This window comes from Lipotes vexillifer, unplaced genomic scaffold (genome assembly GCF_000442215.2).
Source record: "Lipotes vexillifer unplaced genomic scaffold, Lipotes_vexillifer_v1.1 scaffold382, whole genome shotgun sequence".
Lineage (NCBI taxonomy): Eukaryota > Metazoa > Chordata > Mammalia > Artiodactyla > Lipotidae > Lipotes > Lipotes vexillifer.
Genome location: NW_006780611.1, coordinates 633361 through 655703, shown reverse-complemented (window position 1 = coordinate 655703; position 22343 = coordinate 633361). Strand labels below are relative to the sequence as shown.

Sequence of the window (22343 nt, the reverse complement as noted above, 5' to 3'; positions counted from 1 at the left end):
CGTCGGGAGCCTGTGCTCCGCAACGGGAGAGGCCACAACAGTGAGAGGCCCGCGTACCGCCAAAAAAAAAAAACAACAACAAAGCTTCCACATGACAAAAATCACAACAAGCAGAGGGAAAACAGTTGCCAAGCTGAGGCTGCTGCTTGCATCTTCTGTGTCTGACGGAGGACTGGGCTCCCTGTGTTAGCAGCGTTCTCAAAGCCCAAGAAAATGGTTAAGAGACACGGACGGAGGTTACTGGGGAAATGCAGCACCGTAGGCACAGTAAGAGGTCACTTGTTTTCAGAGAGATGCACATAACAGCCCCACCCGAGGCTCTGTCTCTCACCTGTGTTACAAAGCCCAGTGTGGCAACCCTCCCCAGCTACGGAGAAGCAGGTGCTCTCATACCATTGGTGGGAGGACAAACGGGAGCCCCCAGGAGAAATTAAGTTAAAAAAAAAAAAGGTAAGGTGTAGAGGCATGATTAGAGTGACCTGTTTTGTAGGAAAGAAGGAAAGTGATAATATGCACTGTAGGAATCGGGGAAGCCGTGGATGGGACCACAACTCCCCTGAGTTTGCCTTTCGGATGATTTGACTTGAACCGTGTGAAAGTTTTATGTATTCAAAAATACTATTAAGAGGGAAAAAAGCATCAGAGCCTAAAACTGAATACAAAGAGAAACCATTAAACTTGACCGTGTAGCAGGGCCGCTCACAGAAGGGGGTTCCTTCACAGAGCACATGACCGTACCTCCAAGTACAGCGAGCCGTCCCTCACCCAGCAGGTGCGCTGCTGGTAGAAAATGGGTCCTGTAATTGTGAACACGTGTGAGTTGTCAGGCAATATTAAGCAGTAACTATATCCAATGTTACCAGGATTTTTGGACCAAGAGAAAAATGATACAAATATAAAATAACAGAGGTTAAGGGGAAAAAAACCCTAGAATGTAAAATTTGAATTGGAAATAGTAACATACGTTAGGGATCTTTAAGTGGACATACATTTCTCAGCTCTGTCCACTGACAGGGCTCAGGAGTAATGATGCCCCCACAGGAATGGGTACACGGCCCCCCTCCAGGGGAGAGGGTGAGACAGGGCAGGACCAGGACCAGGTGAGCCCGGGCCATCTCAAGCGTCTGACAGGAGAGGATGATGTGCTGGCATCTGGGAGCCCAGGGGTGGGTCACCCTGAGCGTCAAAGAACAAAGGATGCAGCGCTCTGCCGACAATGACAAGCACACGTCCTCCGTGGGGGTTCTCGGGTAGGCGCAGGTGTGAGCACCCCAGCCTCCCCTGTGGCCCAGGCCGCGAGCAGCCCTCAGTGCTGCCCACAGGCATTTCCATCCTGTGAGGGATCACCTGCCCTCCGAGAGGCACCCTGGCAGCCGCTGCAAGCCGGCCAGGATGGCAACACCAGTGCACCTGGACTCGCTCCCACTGATGCCACTGCAAACAGATCCACAGGTGGGATCATCTCCCGGACAACTGGCCTGGACTCCAAAAGGTCAGTGTCCTGGGGGAGAAGTGGGAACTGTCCCGGATCCAAAGAGACTGAGCACAAGGGGTGACCCTCATAGCTCTCAGAACCTCAGCCCACGAAGCATCTTCTCGGGATGGTCTGAGGGGACAATGTGCTGTCACCTAGTACGTCAGCCACCTCAGGTGTGCAGGAGACTGTCCTTACTGTTGAGATGCCAGAGCATCTAAGGGCAAAGGGTCACCTCAGACCTCTGCCACTCGCTTTCACATGCTTCTGGAAAACGATGGCCGTGTGTGTGCTCCACCCACCCGTCAGCATAAACACGCACACGGACACACACGTAAACCACCAGGTAATCTCAGTGTTTACTGCATTAACCTTTCAACTCTTCCATATGTTTGAAATTTCTCATGATAAACATTTGGGGGCAACCACTGTCTATACTGGAGCTAACCTCACCTGGAGCCCGAGCCTGCGGGGAGAAGCCCCCGTAGACGGGAGGCTCTCACTCCCCTCAGTTTACCCAGGAGCCAACGGGGTCTCTCATGAAACTGGACAAACGGTGACTCTTAAATGCAAGTGGATGGGAACAGGGCCGAGAAAATGTAAGGCACCCGTGCAGAGGGGTGTCTGGGGGGTTGCCCAGGGCAGAGCAGGCCAGAGGAAAAGAACAGAAGCAGCTGAGCGGTGCCGGGCAGAACGGGCATCAGAGAATATGGCGCACAGACGCCTCACAGTGCGCGGAGAAAAGCAAATGAGCAGAACAGCTCCGTGCGCGTCGGGCCGTGTGTGAAGGCAGCTCCGGCCACCTGCCCCGACGTGGGCAGCGGCTCAGCGCTGCTCAGTGGCATCGTGTTTCTATAGAGTTTAAAAGAGAAGAAAAGAACACCCACCTTGAAGGCTGGCGGGTAATCTTTAAAGACATCCATGATTCTCATTACGCTGAAGGACAGGTACCCCGAGGCCGTGAACAGCAGCGGGGCCGCGAGGCTGCAGATGGCTATCAGCACCTCCACCTGGCGGGAAGCAGACAAGAGTGGGAGGTCGGGGTCTGGGAGCCACTGCCCGGACAGAGGGTGCGGCCCGGCAATCACACAGCGGGAGTTACGAGCTGACGTGTGTCTGCGTCCAGTGTGGGGCACCTGCTGAGTCTCTGTGCTTGGTTTGCCCGTTAATTCAAAGCTCACCGTGTGTCTCGCAAGTTTTCTCAACTTAGGCGCAATTCGCTCTGTTGATAAAATAGCACTTAGGAATTGATGGCCTCCTCCCAGTGCCCTCTGACCTGCTCCTGCGACCTCCCAAGGCCCTCCCGCCTCAGAGAGCCATGCCTGGCCCAGAGGCCACGCAGGCCCAGGTGTCGGCTGAGCTCAGCACCAGCTCGGACGCTCACTTGGGCCGGTTTAGCGACTGTCACTGTCCGACATCCACAGCCGGACAGGATGCCGCCTCTGCTGAGTCCCAGGAATCTCTCCCGACTCTTATGCCAAATGGGCCGTTTCTGCTTGCTTCCACAGACAGCCCAGCCCTCAGACAGTCGCAAGGCCCCCTCAAGCCCGCAGCCTGCAGACGCCCCTCAGATGCTCGCCCCCGACCCCGCCCAGCCCGGCAGGTCGCTCCACGGGTGCCTGAAACCCGGCCGGGCTTCACCTACCAGAGATCTGCTGGGACACTCTGCTGTCACGTGACTGGCAATGGCACTTGGAAAACACTAAGAGAAAAGGAAAAAGAAAGGCTTCAGAGTTGAGAGCCCAACAAGTCAGATCCCAAACATGTACCCTCCCGTTCTGATTTGGGCCATCCTGGTCGCCAGGAGAGCCGGGGATCCGTGCAAGAGAGGCAGAGCACCCTGGAACCCGCCGCACACCGGCTCTCTCAGGTGTGGCACCCGCCCCCAAATGCTCATGTGCGTGTCTACTGCTCCGTCTCGATTCAGCATCGCACCGGGGAAACGTAACACAGACTCAGCAGCTTTGTCCAAGGCAGGGTCTGTGTTCCAACTTGCAATTGTCCCGATGATGTCCTGGTCCAGCTGGGTCTGTTCCCAGCTCAGGGCCCAGTCGATGATCACGTTTCATGTTTCTTGTCAGTTCGCTGGCCTCGTTGACGGGGAGGCCTCAGCTGACGCTCAGCGGTGCCGCCTTCACGATGCCGCATCTCTGGAGGGAGCGCCAGCTGGCCGCTGGCGGACTCGGTTGGGCTATCAGACTCAGGGCCCCTGGAGACACCGTGCCCTGCCCACCATGTTTGACCACTGGGGGCTCCTCCGTTGGACCAGCATTCCTGTCCCTTTGTAATCAATAAATGCCTTTTCCCACTTATTTTAAGGAGCTTGATTTAGCTCTACACGATTCGGGCAGAGGGAAGCTCACGGGAGCACAGGGCTTCCTCGAGGTTGCTGAGTGCTGGGCCCAGCCCCCTGCCATCCACCTGCCCCCCAGCTGGGGGTCCAAGGCGCCCAGCAGTCTGCCGCCCCAGCCCAGCACAGCCTGCTGGGCCCAAGTGTGTCCGGGCCCCGGTTACCCATCCACACGCCCACAGAGGAAAAGGAAATGCCCAGGCCCTTGGTGTGGGTGCACAAAGCACAGGAGCCTGTGGTTTGGGGGCATCACGTGACACGTGGAAACTCGGGTGTGCAGGGGTCCATCGCAGCTGCTCCAAGCGGATGTGTGGCCCACACCCAGCCGGCAGCACAGCCAAGGGGGGCCGAAGCCTGGGGGCCATGTGTTCCCCAGGCCACATTTCAGCTAAACGCTAAACAACATTAAATTACGTAAGTCAACTCGGACTTACTTATAAAAGGATGAAAGGCCCATGTTTAGAACAGTGACTGTGTAGTCAGTAAGCACTTACCAAGCACCAGGTGCGGCACTAGGCATTTACGGTAGTCGTATTCAATGTAAAATAATATAAGTGTATTACATTTTAAAACGTATTATAAAACAATATGAATGTTATATGTTATAAAATAATAAAACAAGTATTTTTCAGGGAAACTAATACAAAAAATATAAAATACTAATAGCAGCTACCGCGTCCCCGGTGCCGCAGTGGTTAAGAATCCACCTGCCAATGCAGGGGACACGGGTTCGAGCCCTGGTCCGGGAAGATCCCACATGTCGCGGAGTAACTAAGCCCATGCGCCACAACTACTGAGCCTGTGCTCTAGAGCCCGCAAGCCACAACTACTGAAGCCCACACTTAGAGCCCGTGCAAGAGAAGCCACCGCAATGAGAAGCCCACGCACGGCAACAAAGGGTAGCCCCCGCTCGCCGCAACTAGAGAAAGCCCACGTGCAGCAACACAGCCAAAAATAAATAAATAAAGTTATATTTAAGAAAATAATAGCTAATCTGAGGGAGTAAATAGTATCATGATTACAAAAATACATCTGTATGAGGTACTGGTATCCTCAAGCCAGTTTTAAAATAATAATAATAATACCAGCCAACATCCCGACTCATTTAATCCTCGGTTCCCAAATCACCCTGGTCTGGGACCCACGAGGACCTGGGAAGCATCTTGCTTGGCCCACCAGCGCCCACTCCCCACCCCCGCCCCTCCTCCCACTGCTTTCCGGCCTGACTGCCCCAAAACCGAGCTCAGAGGTCGGCCACACTGACGAGGGCCACCCAGGGTGTACTCACGGCCACTAAGATCCAAAAGAATGTCACCGAAAGGTGCGGGCCCGAGATGGCTTCATCCACGTTCAGAGCGATGACCCCTCCAAGGATGGCGGAGACACCGGCAATCACCTCGATGACCTGGGGGCAGAGAGTGTCACCCAGGGGAACGGGCAGGCTCCCCGGGGTCCCTGGAAGGGGGCGGGGGTGTGGAGGGTCCTGTGAGTTCAGGGCAGAGCATCAGGGCGCCCCGTGCTGAGACGCTGAGGATAACCTCCAAGGGGATATCGAAGACGCCTATTTCCAACCCAACTTTGTGGGAAGGGGAAGGAGGAAGGTCCTGCCAGTTCAAAGGAAGGTGGGAAAAGGCATAGAAAACAGGAAACAAAAAGATGGAGAAATAAATATGAAAGTGTCAGGAGCTGCGCTCTGAGTGAACCAGCTCAATTCAAACGGCACCAACACTCTGTACAGGAACTGCCCAAACGTAAGGACAGGAAGAGCTGGAGGAAGAGGGGAAGATACACTGGGAAATAGTAACCAAGAGGTAACTGACGTAGTCAACAATATATGTGCTATGGCAAAAGCCATTACTGAAGAGAGTTGCTCGTAATGATTTAAAAACAAAAAAAAAGAAGGAAGGAATTCTAAACTTTCGCGTACCTAAAAACCCAGGCTCCAAAACTCTATGGTGAAAAGCTACAGAATTACAAAGACAGATTGATAATGCCCACAGACTGGGAGGTTTTTAACAGATCTTTCAGTAATGGAACGAGTAGACTAAAAAATTTTGGAGAGGACGTAAACGAGTGAAAACACAATTAACGTATAATTTATGGACACATTGAGAGTAAAAGGGGGTGTGCTGTCAACCAGGACAGTTCATGTACCAGGGACACGCCTACACCATATTTATCTAGTACTCCCCCCAACAGTGAAACAAAATAAGGAGAAAGAAAAGCTTTTCTTACGGAATAGGATTTCAGGACCCGAGCAGGAAATGTCACTTCATACAGAATGTTGGTGCTCTCGGAGGTGCAGCCCTGAAAAGAAACAAAACCTCATCACAGGGGTGGCCGTCCGTCCAGGCCGTCGCTCGGGTGATGGTCTGAAACGTGGGCATCTGGAAGACGCTCCTGGATCTCCAGGCTTCAGCGCAAAAGCTCAAACACGGACCTTCTCGTTGCACATGAAAATGTGTTTGATTGCTGAAGTCCTAGTTTACAAGGTGATACTTTAGGCGGACTTGGTCTCTGCGTGTAACACTACTGGGGGGTGGGGGTGGTGTTGCTTGGTCAGGATCAGCCTACGGAGGAGGTGGGGCTGCATCCCCAGGTTTGCCTCCCCGGGGCTGCCGGCCCCTCGCTCCACAGCCGGGTCTGCGGTACAGCCGTGCCGCAGGCTGAACCAACCTTCTGCTTGCGGTGCGCCTCGCCGGACCGCGCAGAGACGATCACCGTGGCCGCCATGAAAAGCTCCAGCAGAAGCAGCAGAAACAGATTGAAATTGATCTGCCAAAGGAGAAAAACATACGTCTGTGAAACCGGCTTCTTCACTTTCATCCCGTAAACGTGGACAATCCCACGAAGGGGCTCAGAGGCCTCTTCAAAGTTTCGGCAACTTTTCTGTCCAAAGCCAGATGCCAGGCACGCCCCTCTGACTCACGTATGTCTCTGTCTGTTGGTTGGTGGGTTTTTGATTCTAAATTATTGTTGGCTCAGGGGCTGGATTTGGCCCTCGTGTTGTAGTCTGCCCTGATCTCAACCTTCCTTGGTGGTTGGTCTCTCCTGGTTATTTACTCTAAAGGGATGAAAACTTACGTTCACACCAAAACCTGCCCACGTTTATAGCAGCCCTGTGCATAACTGTCCCAAAGAGAAAACACCAGGGGGTTGGGGGTTACGGGGCTGATGCATGTCCTGGCTGTTGGCAGTTACAGAAATCCATGCCTGTGTTTAAATCCACAGGACAATACACGAACAAAGTTGATTTGACTGTGTGATATAAAACCAGCCAATCGGGAATCTCCTGGCAGTCCAGTGGTTAGGACTCAGCACTTTCACTTCCGTGGCCAGGTTCAATCCTTGGGTGGGAAACTAAGATCCCAGGCAGCGTGGCCAAAAAAATAATAAAATAAAATAAAACCAACCAATCGAGAGCCTCTATGGGCCTCTCCCGCCACCTGCCCCGATCACCTGGGCAGCCCCTCCGCCCTGAGCCCACCGAGGTTATTCACGCTGGCAGGTCTGAGCCTGCTCACCCTGCCTCACACCTCTCCCTGCGGAAACCCAGTGAAGGCTCCTGCCCACGTGTCCCCTCTCCCTGCCTCCTGACCGGCCCTGGGGCCCCCTCCTCTTGGGATCTGTGATAAACTGTCTTTGCAGTGGCAGTCATCTCCTGATCTCTTGGCCTCACTATACCCTCAATGATGATTTTTTAAAATTCTACATTTAAAAACAAATGCAACTAATAAGTTGGATCTACAGAACTGTACATGCAAAATAAAACATAGAATTTTCATTCTTTTGTAGCATTTGTGTAACACTAACAAAAATTGACCATCTATTAGGCCACAAAACAAACCCCAGTAAATTCTGAACAATCAACCCATCATAGGTTGTACATTCTGACCCTAATGTAGTGATATTAGAAACCAATAATAAATGGGTGACCTTTTAAGATAATCCCACATGTCTGTTTCATCAGGGTTCTAGGCAGAGACTGACAACCAGAAATACAAAGTGAGGTTAACAGAGCAAAGCCAGTTCTTCGAAAAGACTACTAAGAGATACAATAGAGATATAAATTACATTTCAGAATGAAAAGGAGAAATATCTAAAATATTTGGCTTGAATTAAAAACGGTGAGCAAGATGAACGACCATAAACTAATAATTTCGAAAACCCGCACGATATGGATAAACTTTTGATAAAAATATAAAACCCAAAATCTGACACAAGAAGAGACAGAAAACTTTAACACTAATGATGAAAGACCACCCCTCACCAACAGCCCCGGATGGAGATGATTTTACAGGTGTGTTCTACCAAACTTTCTAGAAGCAGTGACTTCTTATCATATCAAGGTTTTGCAGAAAACAAAAAAGAGATAAGAGCTGCCTCGTTCATTTTATGAGACCAGTATAACCCTGGTTCTAAAACTGGACAAAGGGGGCTTCCCTGGTGGCACAGTGGTTAAGACTCCACCTGCCAATGCAGGGGACACAGGTTCAATCCCTTGTCCAGGAAGATCCCACATGCCGCAGAACAACTAAGCCCATGGGCCACAACTACTGAGCCTGTGCTCTAGAGCCCACAAGCCACAACTACTGAAGCCTGCGCACCTAGAGCCCGTGCTCCACAACAAGAGAAGCCACTGCAATGAGAAGTCCGCGAGTAGCAACAAAGACCCAAAGCAGCCAAAAATAAATTTAAAAAAAAACACAAAAACTTATTGGAAACTCTTTAGATACAACCTATTTAAAATCAGGAATAAGGGCTTCCCTCGTGGCGCAGTGGTTGAGAGTCCGCCTGCCGATGCAGGGGACACGGGTTTGTGCCCCAGTCTGGGAAGATCCCACATGCACAGAGCGGCTGGGCCCGTGAGCCATGGCCGCTGAGCCTGCGCTCCACAACGGGAGAGGCCACAACCGTGAGAGGCCCGCATAACACACACACAAAAAAACAAAAATAAAAAAATAAAATCAAGAATAAGACAGAGAGTCCCACGGTAGCAGAAGTCCTGGCCAAAGCGATAGAGAAAAAGGAACAACAGGGTTAGACTGAACAGGAGCGTTTAGACTGTCGTTATTTGCAGACCATAGGGTGACCTACATAGAGAAACCAACATAATCTACAGAAAACTTGAAGGATACGAGTCCAGCAAAGCTTCCAGGCACAAAGTCCACTTATAAAAATCCATTTTTAAAAACCGGTACAATATGAATAAGGTCTAAGTTAACATGTGCCAATGTCAGTCTCCTGATTTGACATGTAAGATGCTCTCATTGGGGAAAACTGGATGAAGGATACACAGGAATGCTCTGTGCTATTTGTGCAAATTCTTTCCAGTCTCAAATATTTCAAAATAAAGAAAAAATGAAAATCAGTAGCCTCTCTCTGCACTAGCAATAAGCCATCTTAAAATATAATTTAATAAATAAGACACCATTCATACTAGCAACACATCTGTGAACCATCTAGGGATTATCTAACCAAGAATACATGGAACTTTCCAACCCTAATAAAGGACAGAGGTGATGTGAGTAAGTAGAGAGACAGTCTATGCTCTCAGTGGGATGACTCCACACAATAAAGATATCACTTCTCACAAAATTACTCTGTAAACATCAAGTAATCGTAATAGAATCCCAGCTGTATTTTTTGAGGAACTCAATAAACTCATCCTAAAATTATATTTGAAGTAGGAGCCGTCAGCTTTGAAGAAGGAAGACAGCCAGAGTCACGGAGCCACAATAAGCAGCATGGTGTCGAGCAGCTCGCGGGGCAACTTGACACACGGCGTGACAGCAAGTGCTGCGGCTCACAGGAAGAGACCCCTGACTTAGGACAAGCCAAGGACGGGAAGGAAGCCCAAGAAGGCAAACGCCCAGGAGAAGGGGCTCAAAAGTACTAGTGATCAGAGAGTGTGACCTGAGGTAACAGCAGGCCACAGCACTGTCACCAGACGGGAAAACGGGGGCTGTTGGGGACACCAAGTGCAGGAGAGGCTATGGGACCTGGCAGCCTCCCGCTGGCGCTGGCGGTGAGGGTGTGTCCTGGGCTTAGCTGAATCCAGGTGGACTCACGCCCCTCCCCGGCCTACGAGGACCCCGAAGACATGTGCCCACGTCGGCCCAGTTGTGGAAGGGGAGCGTCGGAGGCTGTGGAGCTGGATCCTTCCCTAAAGAAAGCGGTGCCCACGGCCGACATGCAGCAGCCCAGGCAGGGATGGCAGGTGGGAAAGAGGGAGCAGAGACTCTACAGCGAAGCCCCGCGTGGCTGTCCCCAGGGCGGAGGCTCAAGTCCAGCGCGCGGCTCAACAGGGAGACAGGGGAGGGGAGCAGTCCCTTTCCTGAGCGGCCTCACGCTGCAGTTTCCTGTTTCACCATCTGTGACCTTGTGTTTGGACACCGGTGGTCCTGACATCGTGGTCCTGGGGGGGTCCTTCCACGTGTTTAGGTGTCCGAGCTTCGTGTCCTCCACGCGACCTGGCTGGACCTTCGAGGTGGCGGGAGCCTGAGGGTCTGGCTAACGGCGGGCTCTGGCGCCGGGGCCTGGGTTCGGGGACGATGCAGGTCCAGCTCCAGGGGAGGCCATCCAGTAGGAGGAGGCTGTGAGCATGAAGCTTCATGCATCTTTCACAATTTCTTCAACCATTTTTTGCACTTCGGGGGCACCATCCTAGGTAATGGACGTTGGCTTATCTGTTTTGGTTTGGGGTTTTGGCCACGATCCACAGGGCTGCTAGGAACACACCACCTGGTCACATGCGTGCGTGTCCCTCCAGGGTTTGTGCCATGGGGCTCCCCAGTGTCTGTACTTCTTTAGAAAAGGACCTGCAAATTCCAGACTTTTCCACAGAGCCGCGGCAGCGCATAGGAGTTGCCGGACGTGAGGGAACCACCCTGGGCTCCTGCCCGTCCCGATGCTGGAAACGGCATCTCCTGTGGCTTTCATTGACCTCCTCTGATTACTAGTGTGGCTCCTCTGAGCTGCGCGTTGGCGCTGTGGTTTCCTGCTGGTGAGCACCCGGCGCAGTCCCCTGCTGCCCTTCACTTTCTCCCAAGGCTCCTCGTGTACCCTGGGACCGGCCAGCCACTCCAGGAGAACGTGTCCCCTTCCGTACAGAGTGTGCTCCTTGTGTCTGCGGGACAACTGGCCGCGGCTTCGTGGTGGGCGGGCCGGGGGCAGGGCCCCCCCAGGTTGGTCACGGCTGTGCTCCGGGCCGGGGCCGCGCACGTGGGGCTGCCTGGGCCGACTGGTCAGGGGCGGCTCTCCTGTCCTGCTGGGACAGCTGTGGGGTGCGGGTGAGTCCCCAAACATGTACTCCAAGGGGGCTCCACCCCAGCCCTTAGTCACCACCTAAACCTGCTGGGTCCTGCCTGCAGGGGCACTTGCTCTGGACCCATGGGACAGGCGCCCGCTTCTGCGTAGGGTTTCTTCGGTAAAGAAGCATCGTAATTCTCAGCGAGGCTTTATAATTTTCTACAGGAGTCTCCAGACTTTTTGTTAGGTTTATTCCCAGGAACTTTATAAAATGATATCTGTAATTAAATAACGTTTTCCAAAATCTCTGTTTCTGGCACAAACAATTGTTTTACATTGATTTTCACATCCAGCAACCATGCTACGTGGGCTTAATAATCCAAATGTCAAGAAAGCAGAAAATCGTCTCTTCTGCAGAAGATGGCAGCACGGGTGCTCCTTTCAGATCCGCGTGTCTGTCCACTTTTCATGCCCTAACACACCTGGCTGAGATGTCCTCGGGCCACCACATCCTCAATCCCGATCTTAAAGAAAACGTGTTGAACACAGAGCAGAGGTATCTCTGATCAGGTCCTGTTTCCTAGAGATATTTTTTCTGCTGCATTGTAATTTAAATGACAAGACTCTTCCATTTTTCTTAACGGGACATAAAGTAACAGGGCAACTTACGTCAGCTGTATCGCAGATCTGATGAAGAATGTTATTACATTACTGTTAATGTTTAAGAACTGTTGTGAAAGAGGTACAAAAATCAGTGAATTCGTCCACTGAAATCAGTGAGAGCGTTAAAGACAATTCTTTTCTTCAGAAGCCTAAATGAAATTCTCAAACTCAAGAGCTACGATACACATCTGCGGTGTAACTACCTGGCAGATAGCTCACTAACGCCTGCTCCAAGCCCACAGGGCTCAGCAGACCCAGTGGGACCAGAGCCCTCGGCTCCTGTGACCCCGGGAGGACCCACATGGCTTTCCAGGGACTCACATCTACTGCTGACGGGTTCAGTACAAGTTTGCATCCAAACCAGATCAAACATGTCGTGGTGACGGCGAACGTGGACACAAACAGTATCTGGAAGTTGGGAATCTGGAAAACAAGACAGGAGGGGTTTCGTCCTCCTTTGTGTGAAGAAAGAAACCAAGTGACATTCAACCACATAACCGGGCATTAATCACCCATCCCAAGGATGGGGCACCTAGAGTCAGCTGGGGGGATGCCTGCGAGCTCGGGCCCCTCGGCCCTCCTGGGGGCAGAGGGAGCGGGGATGAAGGAAGCCCCACGGCGCGGGTGCAGGGCTGCAGAGGGTGCGGACAGAAGGCTGGACTCACCGCGCTGACGTTTCTCCTCCAGACAGCAAAGCTCACAATGGCTGAGGGGATGCACTGAAAAGAGAGAGCAGGTGAGCGTCCCTGCTGGTCGCTCTGTGTCCTGAAGACCCACATGGCCCGAGACATGTCCCCCTCCATCAGACGCAGTGGTCCCTCTCGACGCTGAAGGGTCCTAGGTCTTTCAAAATAATAATTCTGGAAAGAGTTTTAATTGTTCTGATGATGAAAAAGACACCGAAATGAAGACTGTCCTAGCTGGACGCGCTTAGAAGCGGATGTAGCTTCCTGTGGCTCGAGACCAGGCGTGTCTTGGTAAGAATCACGCAGAAAGGGGAAACCATCTGCGTGTGAATGAGCAGAAATGCTCAGGGGTCCCAGAGCCCCCGGGGTCCTCGTCAGAGGTCCCCACTGCGTCCCCGGAGGCGAGGACAAGGGAGAGGGCCAGCCTGGGCTCAGGGGGGGGGGGGGTTGGGGGGCCAGCCTGGGTCCCGTGGGCCGTGCCGGTGTCGCTCTTGCAGCAACGGGACCTCCCCGCCCAGACCCTGCAGTGGGAGCTGGGGGGGGGGGGGCGCGGGGGGGGGGGGAGTTGGGGGGCCAGCCTGGGTCCCGTGGGCCGTGCCGGTGTCGCTCTTGCAGCAACGGGACCTCCCCGCCCAGACCCTGCAGTGGGAGCTGGGGGGGGGGCGCGCGGTGGGCGAGCCCAGCAGGGGTCGGATGGGGGCTGGGCACTGACGGAGGAGCCAGTGGGACCACGTGACTGGTCTCCCTAGCCCGTCACCCCTGGGGGTGAAGGACGCAACTGAAGATTTTGCTGGGACATCAGCCTAGGTCAGCGTGGCCCTGGAGCCATCTGAGTCAGAGGTCAGAGGTCCCCGTGACCCCCAACCAGGGCTGCTCCAGTGGTGAGCACAAAGGGCCACCTAGAAGATTCCAGAGAGAAGGGCAGGAAACGGGTCAAATTCTTTCAAGGGGTTTTCTTCTAAGGGAGTGGAGGCTGGGCAACCTGTGGCAGGGGGTACAGGGTAAGGGCAGCTGCATCTGTCTTGTGTTTTCAGACATTTGGGGATGCTGACAGGGCTGGAACAGGAGAGCAGATGGGCGAGAGGGCCCCCCAAACCCCAGGGGATGTGCCCTGTGCTTGAGCTGGCGGGAGTCACTGGTCGTCTCCCCATGAGGACTGGTGGCTCCCCAGGCCTCGGCTCTGAGTCCAGAAGCAGGTACAAGCTTCAGGGAGGGGTGGGGGTGTGGCCCCCAAATCACAGAGGGGCTTCCCTGCCGGCTCACGGGGCAGCTGGGAGCAGCATGCACCTGCGTGTTGGAAATCAAAGTGCCGTTTCTTGCTCTGGAGTCTGTGGGGTAAGATAGACTTGCCTCATAGATCATTTTCAAAAGCAACAGATGCTATTCGAAGGCAAAGTATAGGAAGAGAGTTTGAATGAGGAGCGAGTGACAGCAACGCGTAAATCTCAGAGCAAAAAACCCAGGTGCATAACCTCAAACATCAGTGCTGACACAGGACTGCTACTCACTGAGCCTGCAGCACAGCGTAGGTAATCCATCTCCAAAGGAAACACATTTCCCAGGTAGAGGGAAAACCCCGAGGTCACAAGCAGGCAGCTCTGCAAAACAGCAGCACGAATTCGGGTGACAACACAGTCAGGCCTGAAGATGAGGAGGCTGAACAACTAGCCCTCTGACTACAGCTTAACTCTGTGCAACCCCGACATCCACGCCTGGATCCCGCCAGGACGGCAGCCGCCCACCCTCCCCCAGGGGCAGGTTATGGGCATCTACACTTATCTGGGGGACAGGAGACTCTGTCAAAATTCAAAGCAAGAAATGGCAGCTCCACTCCCCAGAAAACACCTTCACCCCACATGTGCAATTTCAGGGGCCTCGGGGCCCCCCAGGTCCAGGCACAGAGCTGGGCATACAACCCCAGCCCGCTCAAGGCACCGGAGGTGGAAACTCACTGCACAGGGTGAGGCCATGGGGTCGAGGTCACTGGTATAAGGTCACTCAGACCCGGGTGTGGGCAGAGGGCCGTGCGCACCCCATGGAGTGGGGGCACCGGGGCCCGCAGGCCCAGGGGGCGGGGGAGGCCAAGGCGCACCCCTCAGGAAGAAGAGGGCAGCGGGATCATGGGCCGTGGCCGCGGGCCGCTGCAGGCAACAGAGTCCAGGACCCGGGAGTGAGAGGAGGCTGACCGGCCACCCACCGCCCACCCGGGGGCTGGAGGGAGGAGTGTCCTCTTCGACCCACACGGTGGGAGTTCCCATCTCAGTGGCACAGGGTAGCGGCTGGGGGGAGGGCGGGCAGGACCACCAGGGTGCCACGGGGCTGGCCCGCAGAGCCCGGGGCCCAGGGAGGGGCAAGGCCCCAGCCCGGATCCTGGACCTCGGCCTCCGGCACGCTGAGCCCCGAGCTCCCTCCCACAGAGCGGCGCGTCCAGTGGCCAGCCCAGGTGACCACTGACCAGCATCCAGTGGCCAGCCCAGGTGACCGCGCCCGCTCGGGCCAAAAGGGCTTCTTCTGTCGTCCAAGTGCTTATCCAAGCGTATCGGAAGGGAGACGTCCCAGGACCCCAGGCAAGGTCCCCTCAGGCCTTCCCCCTCCTCCCTGCTGGCCCTGTCCCCTGGTCCCTCAGCCTTCCCTGGTCCCATGGCCCTGGGCTCCTGCCTCAGGACGCCGTCCTGCTGTCCACCCCGCCAGAGGCCCCTCCTGCGAGCGTGGCCCCTCCTCCCCACCTCTGCAGACCCCCAGGAGGTGAGGGTCGTGGAGGCCGCCCTGGTACAACACACGAGCCGGTAGGCTCAGCGTGGGCCCTGGGCTGTCCGACCCCTGCCGGGACACAGAGCTGCCACGGCCCAGAGGCCAGCAGGGCCAGCAGGACAGAGCCTCACCAACTGAGGAAAATAACTCAAAGAGCACAGCGAATAAGCACATCGGCACCCGTGAGTCTCTCAGGGGCAGAAGTAACCCGGGGCTGCTCTTCCCCGGGCCATTGGGGAACAGCACCCAGGCAGCGGACCCCGGAGGGGACGGTGTCTCTGTGGGCCTGGCACAGAGGTGCTCACCCCCATCAACACGGAGAAGACCCACGTCTTGTGGCTGAAGCACGGGGGCAGCCTGGAAGACAGCTGAAGGTCACTGGGCTTGGTGTCCGGGGCATAGCTCCCCACATCCGGCCGCCCGCGCTCCAGCGGGGGCATCCGGTCGTAGCCCAGCTCCTCCCGGGCCATGGCGCTGCTGGGGGGCAAAGGCTGACATTAGCGGTCGCAGTGCTGCACTCACCACACCGCCACTTATTTATTTGTGATAAGATTACAAATTTCACTTCTGATCACTCTGAAAAAACTCCCAAAGAAGTGATTTTCGATAAATACTTGTTTTTAAGTTGTTTTCAGTAAAAGAGATATCATTTGTATAGAAATACCATAAGAAGAAAGTAAGCAGTTAATTCCACGAGTGAATAAAATCACTCTCCCAGGAAAACAAAGCTGAACAGTCTAGATTCACAGCAGAACTTTAGGCTTTAAGTGCTTTGCCCTCCCACCGCCCCCCTCAATTTCACTTCCACTGGCAGCTTCATTTATGAGTCTCATGACGTGCTGGCTACCCCAAACTCCAACCTGGACAAGAGATCACAGATGTGCTCCACACGAGGGTTTCCCGTCTGCACACTTACCTCTGCGGCAGTTCTGGTGTGGGAGCGCCGGTCTCTGGGTGAGGGGCTCCTGTTACCGAGTCACCCTGCCTTGGGCGTCCAGCAAGAACTATTCACAGACAGAACAAAAGCCTGGCAGAACTGCACTTAAGCCAGGCAAGGAGGACCGCTTCCTGAATTTCAATGAGGACGTGAAGCGAGGGACCCTGGAAAGTTCTTGGTGGTTGTATAACTGCTGGCCCAGAGTTCCGCTCCATCCTGCGCCAACCCCAACAGGAGCAGAGGGGCCTCATCAGGTCCCCTGGAGGCAGACAGGTTGCAGGCACTGGGGTGGGCATCTCGGAAGAAAAGGTGTACCCGAGTGCAGAACTGCACCAAGCACAGGATCCTGGTGGGCCGGAGGGCCGGGTACCTGTTTGGGAAACAAACACATTTTTATCCAAAGCCTTACTCTGCATCCTTTCTGGCAGCCCTTTTCCATCCCCTGTGATCACACAAGGAACACCTCCTTCACAAGGTCTCACACACATTTGTGCTCAACGTGGCTGACCTGGCCCTTGAACTGCTTGGGATTCTGACCCGCATTTTCCTGTGGGCAGCGCTGGGTCCTGCTGTGCCCTTTCTTTCTGCCCAACAAGCAGAGGGAAAGGACGGCAGGGCACTTTGCCCAGAGACGCTGGCGCCCCACAGTTACAGCACCAGTCTTTGTGCCCACAGGAGCGCTTAAATGGCTCAAACCAAAGCATTCTGCAAAGCTGGCTCCTCAGACCACAAGCCCACATCAGGCTTGAGCAAAGGCTTCAGTTTCCAATCATGGGATGCTCTGTTGTCTTCGTTTATCAACCAATCAAGAAGGATTAGAATTAATTTTCACAAACTGTGAAGTCAAGAAGGGATTTTAAATAGATTGAAAAACCTCCCAAACCTCCTTATTAACTGTCTTTTAAAGCAGTAAGTGGAACTAGCAGGAAATGTCCGACCAATGGAATTCTTCACTTCTCTCTCTGTTTGAAGAAAAGCATTAAGCAGGTTTCACCATTTCTGTGCCTTTCCAAAGTTGTTCCCTAAGAAATCAAACAAGCTGCCTTGAATTAGAGATCGTAGGACAAACCCCGCCTAAAGCATCCTGGGAAGACCTTCCTCGTTTCTGGTGGCAACACTAGTTTCTAGAACAAGCCCCAATCCCTCACACAAACTGTGGTTCCTCAAGAGTGCGTCCTCTGTCTTCCACTGCCGAGGTCCCGCTCATGCTTCAACATTCACCTCGCCGTTCAGCGAACATCTGCAACGTGAACAGGGCAGGCCACAGTCCTTCTCACATGGAGTCCACAATCTAATGGGGGGACAGGTGCACACAAGAAGAATAAATGGGTGTGTTCTATGGTGACGTACTTGACTCTCTCTGTGACAGCAAGTAAGTCCAGGGAGGGGATGAAGGTGCTACCTGGGGAGACAAGGCAGGCCTCACTGGGAAGGAGGCGAGGCGGGCAGGGAGCAGAGTTGCTGCAGGTGCAAAGGCCCTGAGGTGGCAAGGCTGGAGGATGGTGGGCACGAGGATCACATGAGGTAAGGTGCAGGTGAGGCCTCCAGGGACGAGGCACCTGTGGACATGGAGACAGGCTTGGCTTTGACTCTGAGATGGACTTGCTTGGAAGCTCTGAGCAGAAGAGTCCAGCTGGGAGGAGCACAGGCTGCGGGGCAGCAGGTGAGAGCAGGTCCTGGCGGGGATGGAGGTAGAGCGGTGGGGGTGGTGAGAAGTGACAGGATTCTCAATAGACTTTCACAAGCCAACCTGATCTGCCATCCCAGCGACATGGGGCGAGGAGGGCAGGAGCTCGGGAGACGGGAAGGTTCTCACCCTGAGCGGTGCAGCTGGAGCTGCCTCACCTGGGATGGAGAAGACAGAGGTCAGGAGTTTCGTCTTGATGATGAGGCTGAGGTGTCTGTTGGATGTCAAGTGGATCTGCTGATGAGGTGGAGTGGAAGAGTCCAGAATCCAGGGGAGGTTTGGGCTGTTGGATGGGAGGGGCAGCCCTGTGACGTGGAAGCTCCCACGCACGTCACCCTGGCTCTGGCGCCCTGCAGGAAGCCCGGCCCAGCTCCCAGCCCCCGTGTTGCAGGCTCTTGTTCTGGGACGTCTCTCCCCACTTATCCAATAAATCCCCAGGGCCTTTCCCACTTCCTTGTGTATTCCCAGCAATGAGCCCAAGACAGGGACTTAGCAGTGTTTCGTATCATTTAAGGAACAAGTATCTCCCCAGCTCTCAGGAAGGGGTTGTAATTACATTGTGCATCTATGGAGAGGCGAGGCCCAGGCTGTCGATCAGACTGAGGGATCTGACCCAGTAAAACAAAAACATGCCCATCAAAGCTAAATTGGACCCCAGCCAACAATACCAGGATACCCATGGTTTCCAACAGTACATGGAACAGTTGTGAAAGGAGACAAGGAGGAAAGCCTCGATACATTTTTTTAAATTAATTCATCCAAGTTTTATTGTCTGACCATGACAACATTAAATTAGAAATTATTAACAGAAAAATATCTGGAAAATCCTCAAATATTTAGAAACTAAACAATATACCGCTAAAATAACCCCATGGGTCAAAGAAGAAATCACAAAGGAAATTAGAAACTGAAGGAAAATGAAAATACAACACGTCAAATTTTGTACAATGCAGCTGAGTCGGAGCTTACAGAAATGTGTACTTTTAAACACTTATATCAAAAATGAAGAAAGTTCCAAAATTCATTATCTAATTTTTCACCTTAAAAAGTTAGAAAAGCACAAATCAAAGTAGAAGGAAAGGAGGTGGAGGAGGAGGAGAGAGGCAGTAGAGGCAGGCAGGGGTGGGGGAGGACAAAGAAGACAAAAACAGGAAATAACGAATAGAGAAAAATCAATGAAACCAAGAGGTGTTTTCTGAAAAGACAAATAAAACTGATAAACTGATGAAGACAAGAGGGTAGACATAAATTTCCAACATCAGGCATGAAAGATGGTTCATCACAGTGGATCACACGGACATAAAAAGGATGGTAAGGAAATACTGTGAACAATTTATGCTAATAATTTGACACCTTGGATGAAATGGACAAATCCCGTAAAAGATGAAATTACCAAAGTTTATGCAATATTGCTCAATACTGGTAACTTAAATAGCCCTTTAACTATTGAATTTATTGAATTTGTTAAAGCAGATGTACAATGTATGTCTGATAGGCCACAAGGCAGGCTGTTCTAGTTAGCGTAGAGTTCAAGCCAAATCAGGTGTAAGCCAGAAGGACTTCCCCACACCTCAATATGTGAAAATTTCTTCATCACTCAGGAGCAAAGATGCCACCCTTGACCACACATTACCAAGTTGAATTGATACACAAAAAGGATAATAAACAATGACCAAGTTGAGTTTTCCCAGAAAAGCACGGGTGGCTTAACATTTTAAATATCAATCAGTATGATTCACTCTCCTTAACACCCTAAAACGACATGATCACTTCAACACAGAAAAAAGCATTTGAGAAAATTCCACACCCAAGCGCGATAAGAACTCTCAGAAAAATAGGAACGGAGGGAACTTCCTCAACTTGATAAAGCATATCTGCCAAAGCTACACCTAACAGCACAGTGGCGAGATGCTCTGCCTTCCCCCTTCCCCCGACGGAGGGAGGGAGGCCCACCTACGTGAAGCCCCGCCCATCTGCGCGAAGCCCGGCCCACCAGCGCACGCCTTGAGCGCCAGGCATGACATCACTCCCACGCTTTGCACTAACGGTCAGCAACCGCCAACCACCCACAGCTAACAGGCTTGGCGCGCGCAACACCCCCATTGGCCGAGCTCAACCAGGCGTGGGCGCAGGCGCGGGCGCGGGCGCCACAACCCTATTGGCCAAGCTCAAGGGCGCACAGGCGCAGGCTCGGGCGCGGCGACCCCATTGGTTGAGGGCGGCGGGAGCGGCGCGCCGCGTGCGGGCGCCTAGGGCGGCGGAGGGCGTGGCAGCGGAGACGAGCGGCCAGGCCATGCTGCGCCTCGCGGGCAAGCTGGTGGCCTACTTCTGGAGGAGGGCGGAAGAACCCGAGGAGGAGGCCGGGCCGCCGGGGCCCGAGCTCGCAGAAGGTGCCTCGCGGGAAGGGCCGGTACAGGCCGCCCAGCCGGACGGTGGGCAGGGACTGTGGGCGGGCGCGGGGGTGGGGGGCGGCGGCTGGTGACGTAGTGAGAGCCGCTGAGGCCCTCAAAGCCTGGTTCCTGCGCCTGGTGGGGCGGGGGTGGGGGAGGAGCGTGGTCCGAGCCGGGTCCCAGGGCATTAGTGTGGCGAGATCGGGATTTGAGAGCTTTTGCTTGTTTTCTAACTCGAAGCTGAGGCGTGTCTGTCCCGTGATGATCTCTTCTTTGCAGTGTAACTTAAACAGGCCTTCTCACTACATAATAGCATTTTACGGCTTTTGGGGTCTGTGCCTCATTGTTTCCGCTTTGTGTTTTCATGCGCCGGGAGCGCCTTGACACGTGGACCCTGCACGGCTTCCCGTTCTCTCTGTGTCAGTGTCCCTTGCGGTTGTGTGCTTCGACAGCTCTGAAAAGTGTAATCTGGCTGTCTTAAACTGTCACTGTAGAGTCTCGTGGCATCCTCCTCCTGTTTTCTTGAAATTGTTTTCGAACCCATCTTCCTGAAGTGCAAGCTGTACTTACTTCTGTTTCTGCCACATCGTCCCTGCCTGCAGCCAGAATTACACAGTTGCATTTCCCCAAGGCTTTTCGCATTTCCTCCCAATTCCTCTTTGCATCTGAGACTTGAACGCGGGGTAGTGATTCTCTAGTTGCCTTCTCTAACCTCTAAAAAGACGAAATTCTCCGCAAGAGAAGCCGGAACATCAGCCGTGGAGTTACTTGTTAGGGCAGCATGCTAAAAGCCATCTCTGCCCAGAGTTGTTCATGCCTCTTTGCCGCCTGGAGTAAGTCGCTTCGTCCGTCCGTGCGGATCTTGTCTGTTAAATGTGGCCCTTGAACAGCAGTCGGAGTTCCAGCCAGGCTTCCGTGGGCTTCCGTGGCTGGGCCGTGCCCTGGGCACTTGGGTGTCTTCTGTGTCTGATAAGGAGCAGACGAGGTGCTGTGCAGACTCGGAGCACGGGTTCTGGCCAGGGTCTCTGAGTGGATGAGGGCAGGCCCTGCTCTACGCCAGACGTGCCCCCCCCTCCAGGCCCAGAACGTCTTCCAGCGCCTGCTTTGGTGAAATAACACAGAATCGCCTGACCATGCTGCTGGTGGTATTGATAACAGCGGTGATGAGGATGCACAGTAGCCACTCCCCTGATGCTGCTATAATGCTAACAGCAATTTACGATGCCCCCAGCCTGTGCCAGCCACTCAGAGGTCTACGCATTGCACGCTTCTGTCACGTAATAACTCTCACACAGCTCTCTCGGACAGAGACTATAACTGTCCCCATTTTACAAGTGAGGACAGGCACGGGGTGGTTAAAGACCTAGCCCAGGGTTCCACAAATGGCTGGGGAAGAGCTGGCCGTCAGACGCAGATGGGCTCTCCCCACCGAGCCCACTGCCTGTGCCCCTGGGAGGAACCTGGGTAGTCTGCCTCTAAAACCCTGCTTTCTGAGCACCCCAGTCTCCAGGGAGGTTCTCAGCCCACAGGGCTCCTAGCCCCACAGATGCTCTGGGGGGCTTAACTGTAGTGTGCACTTGATTTGTGGTCAATATAACCTCTCTGTTTACCCGTCTTAGGTGACACCAAGTTGAAAACTGTCCAGGGTGTCGTGACAAGGTACTGCGGCGATTACGGCATGATTGATGATTTGATCTATTTCTCCAATGAGGCTCTGACTAGCAAAGTGCTTCTGAATGTTGGACAGGAAGTTATTGCGGTTGTGGAAGAAAATAAGGTGTCGAATGGACTGAAAGCAATCCGGGTAAGGCCTGAGTTCATGAGGAAGACTCTCTACACCTTGGGCTTCACGCCGCTGTCCTCCTGTTCAGTTACCTGTCAGAGGCAACGTGTAGCTTTATGCCATGGAGAGAAACACTGTTACCACTTCTGTATCCACTCCTCTAGTCTTTTAAAAAAGTATTGTTAAAAATAACTATTTAGGGCTTCCCTGGTGGCGCAGTGGTTGGGAGTCCGCCTGCCGTTGCAAGGGGACACGGGTTCGTGCCCCGGTCTGGGAGGATCCCACATGCCGCGGAGCGGCTGGGCCCGTGAGCCGTGGCCGCTGAGCCTGCGCGTCCGGAGCCTGTGCTCCGCAAATGGGAGAGGCCACAA

The 22343-nt window shown here is 53.7% G+C and overlaps 2 protein-coding genes across 2 annotated transcripts in view; one reads left to right on the top strand and one right to left on the bottom strand.

Annotated features, from left to right (window-relative positions):
- MLC1 (modulator of VRAC current 1) overlaps window positions 1-15633 on the bottom strand; it is a 20893-nt gene extending 5260 nt beyond the window's left edge. Inside the window, exons 1-9 of the mRNA XM_007453892.1 lie at window positions 15481-15633; window positions 13933-14022; window positions 12404-12457; window positions 12060-12161; window positions 6501-6599; window positions 6060-6131; window positions 5113-5229; window positions 3120-3176; window positions 2362-2484 (exon numbers count right to left, since the gene is read on the bottom strand). Of these exons, the coding sequence (XP_007453954.1) occupies window positions 2362-2484; window positions 3120-3176; window positions 5113-5229; window positions 6060-6131; window positions 6501-6599; window positions 12060-12161; window positions 12404-12457; window positions 13933-14022; window positions 15481-15615 (849 nt within the window). The 5' untranslated portion in view covers window positions 15616-15633. The remainder of the gene's footprint in view (window positions 1-2361; window positions 2485-3119; window positions 3177-5112; window positions 5230-6059; window positions 6132-6500; window positions 6600-12059; window positions 12162-12403; window positions 12458-13932; window positions 14023-15480) is intronic.
- Window positions 15634-21867: 6234 nt separating this feature from the next.
- MOV10L1 (Mov10 like RNA helicase 1) overlaps window positions 21868-22343 on the top strand; it is a 43702-nt gene continuing 43226 nt past the window's right edge. Inside the window, exon 1 of the mRNA XM_007454083.1 lies at window positions 21868-21993. Within this exon, the coding sequence (XP_007454145.1) occupies window positions 21868-21993 (126 nt within the window). The remainder of the gene's footprint in view (window positions 21994-22343) is intronic.